At 46.4% G+C, this 13,051-nt stretch overlaps 1 protein-coding gene and 1 long non-coding RNA gene across 5 annotated transcripts; both read left to right on the top strand.

The window, feature by feature from the left end:
- The first annotated feature begins 4,256 nt into the window (after positions 1–4,256).
- On the top strand, positions 4,257–5,867 carry LOC109775104 (dehydrin COR410). The gene is made up of 2 exons (XM_020333870.4): positions 4,257–4,967; positions 5,071–5,867. Exons 1-2 carry the CDS (start codon positions 4,707–4,709, stop codon positions 5,596–5,598), a joined length of 789 nt encoding a protein of 262 aa, XP_020189459.1. The 5' UTR covers positions 4,257–4,706; the 3' UTR covers positions 5,599–5,867.
- Positions 5,868–9,099: 3,232 nt separating this feature from the next.
- On the top strand, positions 9,100–12,498 carry LOC109775103 (uncharacterized). 4 transcript variants are annotated; one of them, XR_006665462.2, is made up of 5 exons: positions 9,107–9,686; positions 9,786–9,831; positions 9,918–9,981; positions 11,066–11,219; positions 11,730–12,498. It is a non-coding gene; the product is annotated as an uncharacterized lncRNA (long non-coding RNA). The 4 variants fall into 4 exon arrangements; XR_002235754.3 differs by having other exon boundaries at positions 11,066–11,847; positions 11,968–12,498; XR_002235753.3 differs by having other exon boundaries at positions 9,100–9,686; positions 11,066–12,498.
- The last annotated feature ends 553 nt before the right edge of the window (positions 12,499–13,051 follow it).

Raw genomic sequence — 13,051 nt, 5'->3', positions numbered from 1 at the left:
TACACCACGCCGGGTCTCATCTCTTGGGAATATCCCCAATATACCCCATGTAAACCCTAGACCTCTCCTGTCTATATAAAGGGAGGTCTAGGATCTCATCCATCCATCCAATATCAGATCTAACTCTCGGTAGACATCATGTACACCATTGTATTCCTCTGCACGAGGTATCCCCTCACCATGAATAACAAGAAGAAGCAAGATGTAGGGTATTAGTCTTCGGAGGCCTGAACTTGGGTAAATTGTGTGTGCAGACTCCGTCCCGTTACTTCCGATCTCGTCATGTACCCTACCAAGGGATGTGATGGTATTTTGCTCCGCCAACGGCATTGTCCTACAGGTTTGGAGCTTCATTGCGGATCTCATCGGGTGGCGGCTAATTTGGGCAGCGGGTCCTGTGGAAAATGTCTGTATGGAAGAGCTAGATGAGAAAGACTTTCCACTTAGAGTCAAAAGTCCATGCTAGATGAACGGTGTTTATGACCTTGACGAAAATTACTTATCTTGAGTTAATACACCAAAATTGGTTATTTCAATTGATCCACAAAAGGAACTGATCACTACGATAAGTCCAGTGATGGGAGGTGTAGAAGGAGGAAGCGAGCTTCTTCCTGGGGCCGCCTTGGTTCAATTGATTGGTCGAGGATGGTCACTGAGTGACGCGGAGTCGAGGGACACAAGGAATGCACAAGCTGGGGGTTTTTGGCCACAAAGGCGGACGAGGGGGCCTGCGGGCACGCTTGGATGTGGCCCGCGAGGGAGGAAAGAGAGGGCGAGAGAGTGTGGTGGCGGAGAGCGGAGGAAAGCAGGTAGGGTTAGGGTTTGTAGGGGAAGGTGATTATCAGCGGGAGTGGAGCATGGTGGTTGGCTCTCCCACCGGCTGACGTTGCCCAGAGGAGAGGGAGAGCATGCCTCCTGCGTGACCCCTTCGGTGAAGACCACAAAGAGGGGTACATGGGTGGGCTTGGGCCCGATGGGGATTAGGTAGAACACGTATGTTCGTGGGAAAGACTGAGAGAGAGAGAGAGAGGGGGAGGGGGAAAGGAAATGTTGTAGCCTGGTATCCATGGGTTGTGTGGTGTTGAGGATTTCCCATTTTCTGAAAACAGAAAATAAAATAGGTATGAAAAGAATTATTTGGAGGACCAAATAATTTCTAAAAGGGATAAATTTTTTGGTTGGCTCACTGAGTTATTCCAAAGCTCCGCTAAATTATTCAAAAGGCTATTAGCAAGGGTTGTGAAGAATTTGAAAAGGAGATAAAAGGGAAAATGGGTGGTTTGAACTAGGGCCATGAGAAAGAAGCGGGTTGAAATTGTGAAACAATTTGTGCACCATTTAGAAGTTAAATAAGGCCATGTGCAAAGTGCGGAGGTGAGCCTTGATGTGGAACATCAAAAGGGAGAAGGCTTTGGATATTCACCATTTAATAAAATGAAAAATTAAAATAGGGATTGGGGGTTTAATAAACTATGGGAATTAATTTATTAAATAATGCAATATGACACATATGCAATGCTTATGATGCATAAAAATATAATAGGCAAGAAAATATTTAAGATATTACTCTGGGATGTTATAGGATTGCCCTCCTCCTGTTCCATCTCCTCCTTCCAGCCCGGTTCCGGAGAGCTCAGAGGTTGGCCCCGCCTCGTCGAGAGTCTGTGGCGCAGACCTATGTCGTGATTTTTGCGACACATTTCGTCATGAGCTGCTTGTACCACATGCCCAACTTGTGCACCATGACGATGCACGACAGAACGCGAAGGAGGGCCCGGGCGGAGGTAGACAGACTAGGGGGCTTAGGCGGTGGGAGGATGGGATCAGAGGTGCGATTTTTTGGGAGGGGGAGGTGGCATCCAGCTTTAAATATTCGGGTAGGTGAAGCGGCGAAGGTTGGATGCGAGCAGCTGGAGTAGGTCTCTCAGGCGGCGAATGGCTGGGGAGGATTTTTTAGGTGGGTCAGGGGTCTAGGAGTCCGTCGTGCGAACTGCCGGATTCCCTAGGGCTTGGCCAATTGGAGTCGGTTTGTGGATTTTTGAACGCCTGAACTTGTTCGGCTTAATTTGATAGTCCACATTGGATGGTTAAAATGTTCAGATGGTCTGATCGGGACCGAAGACTCATAATCTCTTCCTTCCCCTCATGCTCAGGTGGCTACGGCAAAGTACTCCTTCCCTCGAAGCTCCACCGGCCAACCAGTGGATTCTCCTCTCCTCCATCTGCCCCTCTAGCGGCTGGTGACGGGGAGGAGAACCCCGGTGCCTTGACTCCGGCTAGTAGTCTAGGTTAGCATTTTTTTATTCCTTGCAGGGGCAACGCTCAGATGGATGACGATGCTTCATCTTCAAGTTGGTCTTCCATTGTTCGTTCCTCCTCGAATTCGCTCGTCAGGGCGAAGTCGCCGGAGCTCCGGCATAGATTACTGCAGTCTCTTTGGGCGACAAGGTTAGAATTTCTCGCCAAGCGTGTGTGATGGCGAGATCTGGTGTGAGGTGCTTCAAATCAATTTAAGGGTTCAACGACGCTAACCGCTGGTTCTTAGGGGCACGTGCATGAAGACTTCCTGGCTCATCGACAAGTTTAGGCGGACTCCATTATCAGGGCGGCGATAGCGATGCCTCATCGGCTCTTCTGGCGGCGATAGTGGTCGTTCGGTGGTCCAAAGACCTTGATCTAATTGTTATTATGTTCGGGGTACTTTGTAATTCCAATGAACTTTTATTCTATATCTGGGTATTAAAAAACACCTAAACCTTTTTTGAACAAAGTACAATTGGAGATGCTCACATGCACGCACTCCGAACACCTATGAGAGCCTTCAAGACAGTGAGCCGACATAAAATCTTAAAATGGACGAAATCGTCATAAACACCTTTATAGTCAACGAAAACGTCTCCTCACACTGAATGCACATAGTCGAAGTCGCTAAAATAAATTCAAAAAATCACGACCACCTGTGTCAAGTAACATGAACTCCGGTATCCACCACGAGAAATCTAAACATCTCGCACATCTGGGTGCACATCGTGACGTCCACCGTCGACATAGCCCTGGGCGCGCGCGGTCGCGCAGTTAACGACGCAGCGATTCCGTTACGTCAAAAAAAACGACGCAGCGATTCCGGGTGGCCCACGTAGTCGGCAAATCGTACGTGTGGGTGGGTGGGTGGGTGCGCCGGGGAGCGAGCCAGATGCGTTGAAGGCACAGTCTCGCCCTGTGCAGCCATGTGGCGGGGGGCAGCAGCTATCGAGCGATCGCCTCGCGTGCCGCTGAACTGAATCGATCCATGAGTCATGTCTGCCGCGTCGTACGACCGGTGTGCACAAGCCGGAGCCGTTGCCACTGCCCGCCCAGGCAGGATCCGATGCTGCTGACTAGTTTATCCGCCGAACCGTTCGAGCCCCGACCGCGAGGGCCGATAGTACATCCGGCGAGCTGGTCACACACGGACTCAGGAGGGAGGCGTTTCGACCCATCATCGCCGTTGCATGTCGCGATCCCGCGTGCCAAACTTTCCAGCGCTGTTTCTCACGGCATCCCGTGCACCGAAAGCCGGCCAATAATGACTCCAGCTAGTCTCGTACGGTCGGTGCCCGAGCTTGGCCGGTAAGTTTTTTTCCCAGGAATGGACGGTGAAAAAGAAATCAAAAGGCCGACACGCCACCGGCATTTGCCCACGAAAGCGTTCATCAAAGCGAGAAAAGCAGGAGGAAAAGAACGGCCAGCCCGATCGATCTGATTAGAAGCCCTGGACATCGGGGTGGCAGTTTAATCTGTCTGCTCACCCCGGCGGACCAAATCCACTCAAGCAAGGAAACCCCACCCGCTTTGCTAGGTTCGGCACGACGGGCCGGTGAGCGGACAGTCGTTTCGACCCCACATGTCAACGTCGGGCTCTCTTTCTAGACACCTCTCGTCGTCCGAGTCATGTGCTATCACTCTCCCGACGTGCATCCATTGCCAACTTGCAACCCTTGATTTAGTAACGAAATCCACCACGAACTCTTATCTTCGTCCGCTACCGGTGATTGAGCATCCGGAAGAATCAATGTTAATGCCACACAACCACTTAAATAAACCCCGGCCAATCGTGTGTGGACAAAATGGCTCACGCCACTGTTCCAAAATCGATCAATCACTTAATCAATTGGTTGAATTATCTCCTAAAGTATTGCCGGAGAGTGACGGGCGTGGACAAGCGTCCCGTCGGCACCGGATGGGAGGAAACGCCACGGAGAGAGGGGGGAGGGAGCACCGCACCGACCATTCGCACCGGGCCACGCCTCGGTGAGCGTAACTGCCCACCACTCCACATGGCGCCCGCCGACCTCTCCCGATGCCGTCGATGGCGCGTCCTCCACGTCGGACTGACCGCCCCACGACATGCGTCGGGGCTCCACTGGCTCACGCGCTGCCCCGTCACGCCATTATTTCCGGCCGACACGCTGTCACTCGCGACGTTGAACCGTCCTTCTTTCCTGCTTGTGTCCTCACGTACAGCGCTACAGAGCACAGATGTACACCTTTCGGCAGCGGGCTCCCGATCGAACTCCTTGACAGCGGCTATATAAGGAAGCCTCTTGGCCCAGACACCTTCATCAGTCACAAAGCCAAAGCAAAAGCCACAAGCCAAGAACCAATACTTGATCTGTTGTTTCCTTTAGCTCCCGGAAGACTTTTAGCTGCACCGATCGATCTCGATCATGGAGGATGAGAGGAGCACCCAGTCGTACCAGGGAGGTGAGGCCGCCGAGCAGGTGGAGGTGACGGACAGGGGCCTCCTCGGCAACCTCCTCGGCAAGAAGAAGGCTGAGGAGGACAAGGAGAAGGAGGAGGAGCTGGTCACCGGCATGGAGAAGGTCTCCGTGGAAGAGCCCGAGGTCAAGAAGGAGGAGCACGAGGATGGCGAGAAGAAGGAGACCCTCTTCTCCAAGCTGCACCGATCCAGCTCCAGCTCCAGCTCGGTAAGTGTTTACATGATTCAGTAGCGCTTTGCTGTATTACTAGGGAATTAGGATATGTCATGGTTGTTGCGATTACTGACCTCGTGGGTGATCGTCTGTACAGTCTAGTGACGAGGAAGAAGAGGAGGTGATCGATGACAACGGCGAGGTGATCAAGAGGAAGAAGAAGAAGGGGCTCAAGGAAAAGCTCCAGGGGAAGCTGCCCGGCCACAAGGACACCGAGGGTGAGCACGTGACGGGGCTACCGGCACCGGCGGCCCCCGCGTCTGTGCAGACCCACGGCGGCCACCATGACACCGACGTCGTCGTCGAGAAGATCGACGGCGACGTGAAGACAGAGGCGGCACCGGCAGTGCCCGAGGAGGAGAAGAAAGGCTTCTTGGAAAAGATCAAGGAGAAGCTGCCCGGCGGCCACAAGAAGCCGGAGGACGCTGCTGCGGTGCCCGTCACGCACGCTGCTCCAGCACCAGTGCACGCGCCGGCGCCGGCCCCCGAGGAGGTGAGCAGCCCTGACGCGAAGGAGAAGAAGGGCCTGCTGGGCAAGATCATGGACAAGCTGCCTGGTTACCACAAGACAGGGGAGGAGGACAAGGCCGCCGCCGCTACAGGCGAGCACAAGCCCAGCGCTTGATCGCCGCCGTGCCCGAGACCCGTGACCGGACCTCGATTGAATTGTTGGCGTGTGTTGTGTTTGCTTTACGTCTAAGTTGGTGTCAAGGTGGGAGGGGTTGATCGTCTTTGAAGGTCCGGTCCGTGAAGCCCGTTCAGTGACGGGTGCTTCTGTTTCAGTTTGGTTCAGAGTCAGGTCCTGGATGTTGTCAAGTTTGTTTACTTATGGGCACTTGTGTATTGGTTTATTGCTGGGCATTATGCCTTGATATTAAAGATTTCCGCCCAGTACATATTGTTGCATTTTGTGAAGATATATAGCGTATATTGTTGCGTGTTTATTTTGGCGGTGGATATATTGTTGCGTTTTACGTGTGAATTGTTGTTAGAAACATGGTGTGTGTGTTTTTGGCGAGAAATTTACAATCTACTCCCTCCGTTCCCAAATATATGTCTTTCTAGAAAATATATGTTTTTTAGAAATTTTATCAAGGGACTACATACGAAATAAAATAAGTGAATCTACACTCTAAAACATGTCTATATACATCCGTATGTTGTAGTCCATTTGAAACCTCTAAAAAAGACTTATATTTAGGAACGGATGGAGTATATCAATGAATGCAGTACTAGAGGTGATAAAAATTACAACAAGTGTGGAGAAGATAGTACTGGGTTTTGCGGCTCAGAGCTGCAGAAAATTATAAGTTCGTTCGTGAGTTTTTTGCTTGGCTAATAGACTTTCGACTTCAACAAACTAATCTTCCTTTTTGTTTTGCTTGTAGTATATGGAAACTTAGTGTCCTCAATTTTCCTTTGCCTTTATTTGGATTTACAAGATTTTGAACCGATGCTTTTGAGGCTTTATGTTATAAAATCATGGCAGCTTGCGCGTTCATTAAAGAAATAGTATCGTTACATTATTTTTTTCTCATGTGCAAGAAGTCATGCAATATTCTTGTAGGCTTTTGGATAATCATATAGTGGTTTGGCTTCTTTGCTAAAGAAAATACTGACATGGGCTTCTATTTGGGGTCAAAATATACATGGCCTTTTTATCTAAAACTAGTAAGCGTGCACGTGCAACGCACGTATCCTAATAAACCACAATAAAAACATGAACTTTGTCTTGTGTTTTTACCAGAACATTTAAATGCGTGTCACGCCCAATAATTTGAATGCAATAATTTATTTTAGATTAAGCCATAGGTCTTCTTTGACTGGTGAAAGACTTCCATTGTTAAATGTTGTGATCCCAAGATTCCAAAAACAAAATGAAAAAACTCGTGCATGTAACACACGACCAATACACATGTCTTCACATAAAATTAACGATCACATAAATGTATTGTAATTGTTACTTATTACAAAAAATACTTAAAAATAACAACTAAGGGACATTATCTGCTAATCATTATTTGATGATGCTCCTCTCTGGAAGGTCCATCTTTCGATCCGATCTATGATGCTTCGTTCTAAGACTGGGATATTGTTTAGAACTTCATTCTCTTCATACTTCAAAATATGAACCAAAAATCGCTTCCTCAGTTCAAAATCATCCTACATATGTATTATATAACATTGTTATTTAAAAAACATGACGTGTGTAGAAATGAGCATGGTGTCAATACTTACCTTGGGTACTGGAAAATGTAGCGTCCCATCGTGCCATGAGTGCATTAAATTGAAAACCAAATAACCAAACAGGGGGCTGTATGTATGAAATGTTACATGCGAGTTGAATGAATCAATTAACATTGTGATGTATTGACAAGATTCATACCCGTATGAGTTTGTGGGAATAATAGGAACTTTGCATCCCCATATCAAAATGTCGTCCTTGAAGGCAGGGTTTGCAGCTTGGAGTGCAAGGTTTAGATCGTTGGCCATAGTTTCAAGTATATGCTTTCCGAAAGTGGGTATTGAAAACGGGTCCAAAATAGAAACAACTTTTTTATGTTGGCCGAAGGCAAACAATAAAAATAACCCAAGAATATCACAAGGCAATACAATCTACAATGATACATGCATTTAGAAATATATCAATCATTATCATTCATTAAGACCAAATAACCAATGAATTTAAATTTAAATCTTACCGTATCACATTCTGGTATATGATACTCATTGCTGTCAGGCTTGCTATCAAACAGTTGTGCCAGCATAGCAATGTCCATACCGTCACGATGACTTGGGACTTGTGCATAGTGGGACATGGACTACAATATCGTAAGAAAATATTAGTAGAATGAGGCAAAATGTAAAACGTGATTAAAATAACTTACACAGAATCGTAGATCCATGTAGTGTACCGGGACGTCTCTAGCAAGCTGGACGTCGTGGCACCCTAGTATCCTCACAACCATGTTAAAACAATCAGCATCCATGTACTCATCATTTTTTAATATGTTCTTTAATTGTCTCAAGTTTAAACTAATAGGGTAAGGCTGAGAGCTTTTCACCCATTCGCTCCTGTGAAATAGGAATTATGCCATTATACAAGAGTAATAGTTTATTAGAAACAAAAATGAACTGCAAAAATGTGTCTTACTCTAGCATCGGTACATCATGAACCATGCTGATGAACAAGCAAAGTTCATCTATTAAGTCGTCGTTTGTTGGAGTGACAGACGGCGAAAGGATAAATGATTGCGAGATTAGCTCAACTTGTGACGATGAGTTGGATGCATTAGGCTTGTTAGGAGGTCTTTCGACAATCATACAATCAGTAGGATCCGTGTTGGTTTCATCATCATCCAAGTCTCGGTTTCTTATATCGTCATCATTGAATTCCGAGTCGACTAAAATGACAGCTAATTTTGTTCTAAAATCTGTCATGTGAACCTAAAGTGAAGTAGTAATAAGACTTAGTTTTTAAATAATGATATAACACGAAATAATTAGTATCATGATACGATGCAAAATATACCTGTTCGGGAGTGCCGGACAAACCATCTCCCGTGAAGTACTCCATGTAATTTAACATCTAGAGACCACAAGATGACCTTGATGATAAAGAAATTTTGTTATGCTTAATAACAAAAATATTAATAAAAAAATTAGTATCATAAAATGATGATGACTGAACCACACTGTCATACTGGACACGGTCGATAAAAAAAGAATTGAACAACGTTTGCCGCTAATATAAATCAAATGATTTGAATTTCTGAACGCATATTTTTATATAAATCAAATGAACAAAAGGGTTATCAATTAAAAAATGAATTTTGTCAATGCATATTTTTATATAATTATTACTTCACCGAATGGGTTGTCGATCATAGATATAAAAAACAAAACAAAAGAGGCACGCCCGATGTTCCATTTGGTCGATGATCCGTTTAATCTGGGTGGCGTAATTAGGCCATAGAAAAGCAACCAGAGTGCAAAAGAAAAAAAGCAACCAAAGGAACACTAATAAGGAGCAGCTGGTGAAAAGTTAAAAAAAAAGAGAGAAAGAGCAACAGGATGTAACCCGTCGCACTTGGTTTTCTCGGTCTCTCCAGTGATAGTGTCTCACACACAGATCACCACTTTCTCGGTCTCTCCAGTGAAAGTAGAGGCGGCTGACTCTCTCCACTCCTCACTTTCTTCCTCCGCCAGCCGCCTCCTCTGTAGCACGGCGCCTCCTCTACAGCACGCCGCATCCTCTGCCGCCACGACGTCGCCCGGCGCCCCCACCCACGCCACCACCACCACCACCACCACGGCCTCGCCCCGTCTCCTCCTATCCCCAGCAGGGCCTCGCCCCGCCGGCCCTTATCCCCAGCACGGCCTCGCCCCGCCCCCTCCTCTCACCACCGCGGCCTTGCCTCGCCGCCAACCCCGGGGATCTTCCCTAGATCGACTCTGCTGCCTTCATCCTACTGCCCCAGAGGAGATCGAGATGCGGGAGCGGGCATATCGAATTGGATCGAGATCTAGTGCGTCGACGTGCCTGCCGTAGTCATCGCCTCCCGTGCTTGGCTCAAACAGTCGCTCTGGGAAGGAGTTCGCAGCTCGCGTACGTGCTCTACAGGATCATCCTGATCTCTCTGTCGCCGCTGTTGTCACAAAGGCTCGCAATCGACCAGACTATTTGCAGAGGACACTTCAATCTATCCTCAAGTAGGCTTTGTCTCCATTCCTCTGTTTTTTATGTAGCTTCAGTTTGTACACTTAGTAGAACACACTTCCTGACCAAATGATGGACAATAACTCTTCCAGGTATCACAAAGCGGTTGCTTCATAGTTCCCACTATTTATATCACAGGTAATGCTAATAGCAATTTCAGTTCTTGTTCTTGATGTCTTTAAGTGTGTAGAATGATATTTTTACATTGCTTCTTCCAATTGCAGGATGGTACAAATGGAGAAGTAAAAAAATAAGGCCTGGAGTTATACCCAAATAACATTTGTGCAGGTGTGGAAAGAAACACTTGCTCTATGCTCATTGCCTAGTGGTATAACAGAACACGCTCTGCTTCTCCTGTAATATTGCTAGCATAGCTGATACTACAAGTTAATGCATGACTGCTTACTCTAAGTAGGCATATGAGTGCATAAAAAAGATTGAAAATTGTAACACATTTTTTATATGCAGCCCAATGAAATGTATCGCCTTGAGCTCCATTATTTTGGCCAGATCCCATGAGGGGTGTTTGTGCCAATTCTTGTCCTCAGTTGCCACCATTTATTGACTTGTTTCATTGTGGGTTAATTTCTGGGAACAATATTAAAAGAATTACCCGTATTTAGGATATAATATAATTAGAATGATTTTGGAAGAAATAATTGGAAAAGGAAAGTCACCTGTGTATGTTCAGAATCTTTGGTCTCTCTGTTTGCTATGTTTTCTTCAAGAATAGGTGTATTCTCTGGGCTCTCCGTGCAATTATTTTCCTCCACTTCATTATTGTTGAGTATTTCACTTGATTCGTCATTGCTCGGTAGCTGAAACACATGGTATTATAATATTATAACAGAGAGAATATCTGTTTGATATGATATTGTACTAAAAAAATTACAAACTGATTTGTGGCGTTAGAATTAGAATAGTAATGACATGTGGAAATAAAACTTGCCCCCGTCGATTCGGGGATTGTATCTCCGTCCTTGGTTATCACAGCATCAAAAAGCATGTTTAGTGGACCCTCCGTAATGGACTCTTGTGTAGCCTTTGTGGACTCGGGATATGTATCCTCCTGTACGGTTATCACCTCATCAATCTGCATATTCTCTGTATCTTCCATAGTAGATTCTTCTTGTATCACCTCTGCCGACTCAGTGTTTGTATCCTTGTCGACTTTCTTTATCACGTCTTCAACCTGCATATTATGTATATCCTCATCCTTTGCTACCTTGTTGATGTCATCCTGAAAACCCAAGCATGACACTTTTAGATAGGAAACCTTGCATAGGAAGAAGAGAGATATAATATGTCTTTACTCTGTATGGTAGTTAATATGAGCCAGAATTGATTACCATATGAATTGCTGCCTCTGTAGGATTGAAGTGGCGGTGGTAACACAGTCAGTTGGGAGGACCCAATGGCAGAGTCGATATTATTGACATTTTCCTTGTTAGAAACGGTAGTATCTGGTGTTCTTAATGAATTTGGACCATGAAGTGGAGTCTGATCACTCATTATCACATCAACAGGTATGCCTGCATCATAATTGTATGTACAATATCAGCTGTTGACACACAAACGCCGGTATTATGGTTGGATGTAGGAGAACACATGACCTTTGGCAGCTGGTGTGTGTCGTTGCTGGGTGATAGCAGACTGCGCACTGGGCCTCTCCGCAGTGTCAAAACATGTCCAAAAGAACACTTAATTAACATGATTTTACATGTGATTGATGAATTTGTGATAAAAAACAGAGAAAATGGAGTAACCAGGCGACATGGCCCTGTGTGGCTTAGATGGAGTGTTGATTCCATTTAGAATAGCAGCCGTAGCTTTCTTACGATCCCTTGCCTCCTGTCTTTTCTTTAATATTGTATCCCTGTTTAGTGCATACCTCTCCCTTTCCCTCTGTCTCTTCAGCTCTTTTGGATTTGTTTTTTGACCTGTGAGACAATGACATATTCTGGATTTACAAGATCTAAGTAGGTAAGAGTAGGTGATATATGTATTTACCTGAACTGTTGTTGTTGTTCGTCAAGTCCTGAAAGGGAGTACGTACCCCACTACGTTGAGAGGATGCCATATTGTCTTCTCAATGGTTCTTTTTGTGAAACACTTATTCAACCCTTCGTCAACTCAGTTTGTTCATGATGTACTGTAAGTATCAAATTTCACAGTGCAAATTACAGACTGTCAGATTCAAAGAGCAATTTCCTTTGTCTTTTGTCAGATCATAAGACGTGCAGTATAAATGGATCTAACCTGTGGCACTGGCAGGTCGAGATGCTGCTGCCCACACGGGGTGATGACACCAGAGGTAGGGCAGCGCGCCGGGTCGAGGACGTCGCGGACAGGGCGAGGGCGGCGTGGCGAGGAGAGGTAGGGAAGCAAGGCGGGTCGAGGATGTCGCGGACACCAGGGGCGAGGGCGGCTGGCCGAGGCAAGGTTCGTGGCGTGATGGCAGCGTTGATGGTGGAGGTCGTGGCGTGGTGGCGGCTTTGATCATGGAGGTTCTGTTTAATTCCCCGGGGGTGTCATCGCTGGGCTGTCAAATCCTGAAGGGAGGAGTCTGCCGGCAGAACATTTGTTTTGAACCGTAGATCTGTTTGTAGTACGGTGGATGTAACATGGACCGTTGGATGCAACCATGTGGGTTTGATCGGACGTTGTGGGTTATCCTGTGTGCACTTTCTTGGGTGCACGTAGGGGAAGTCACGTTTGGTCTTTTAGTAGTAGTATAGATATAGAAGAACGGAACCGAGATTTGAGAGCAACTAGTTAACGATCCCTCCTTCGGGAGCCTCGCAACGATCAGCGCCACTTGGCGCTCTCAGCCATTCGTCACGTGTCGCGCTCTGGACGCTCCCTTCGGATTTTGTTTTTTTTTTCGCACACGTTTTCGGCTTTTTAAACGCTTTTTTCCCGGGTTTTTTCGACGTTTTGGTTTCCCCCGGTCTTTCTTAGCTTTTCGATAAAAAAAAAATTTGCGCGAAAATAACGCGTTTTCTTTTTTTTTTCTTTCGCGAAAGTCACGGTTTTTCTTCCGCGAGAGTCACGGTTGTGCTTTAGCGAGAGTCACCGCCGTGCCTTTTGAAAACGAAAAAAAACTTGTTTTTTGTTTTTTTTTTCTTTCACGAGAGTCACGATTTTGCTTCCGCGAGAGGCACGGTTGTGCTTTCGTGAGACTCACGGCCGTGCCTCTCGGAAAGGGAAAAACAAAACGCGTTTTCTGTTTTTTTTTCCTTTCGCGAGAGTCACGGCTTTGCTTCCGCGAGAGGCACGGTTGTGTTTTCGCAAGAGTCACGGCCGTGCCTCTCGGAAAGGGAAAAAATACGTGTTTTCTGTTTTTTTCTTTCGCGAG

The sequence above is a fragment of the Aegilops tauschii genome, chromosome 6 (assembly GCF_002575655.3).
Source record: "Aegilops tauschii subsp. strangulata cultivar AL8/78 chromosome 6, Aet v6.0, whole genome shotgun sequence".
Taxonomy (NCBI): domain Eukaryota; kingdom Viridiplantae; phylum Streptophyta; class Magnoliopsida; order Poales; family Poaceae; genus Aegilops; species Aegilops tauschii.
The sequence above is the reverse complement of the archived record's forward strand: the minus strand, read 5'-3'. Positions and strand labels throughout refer to the sequence as shown.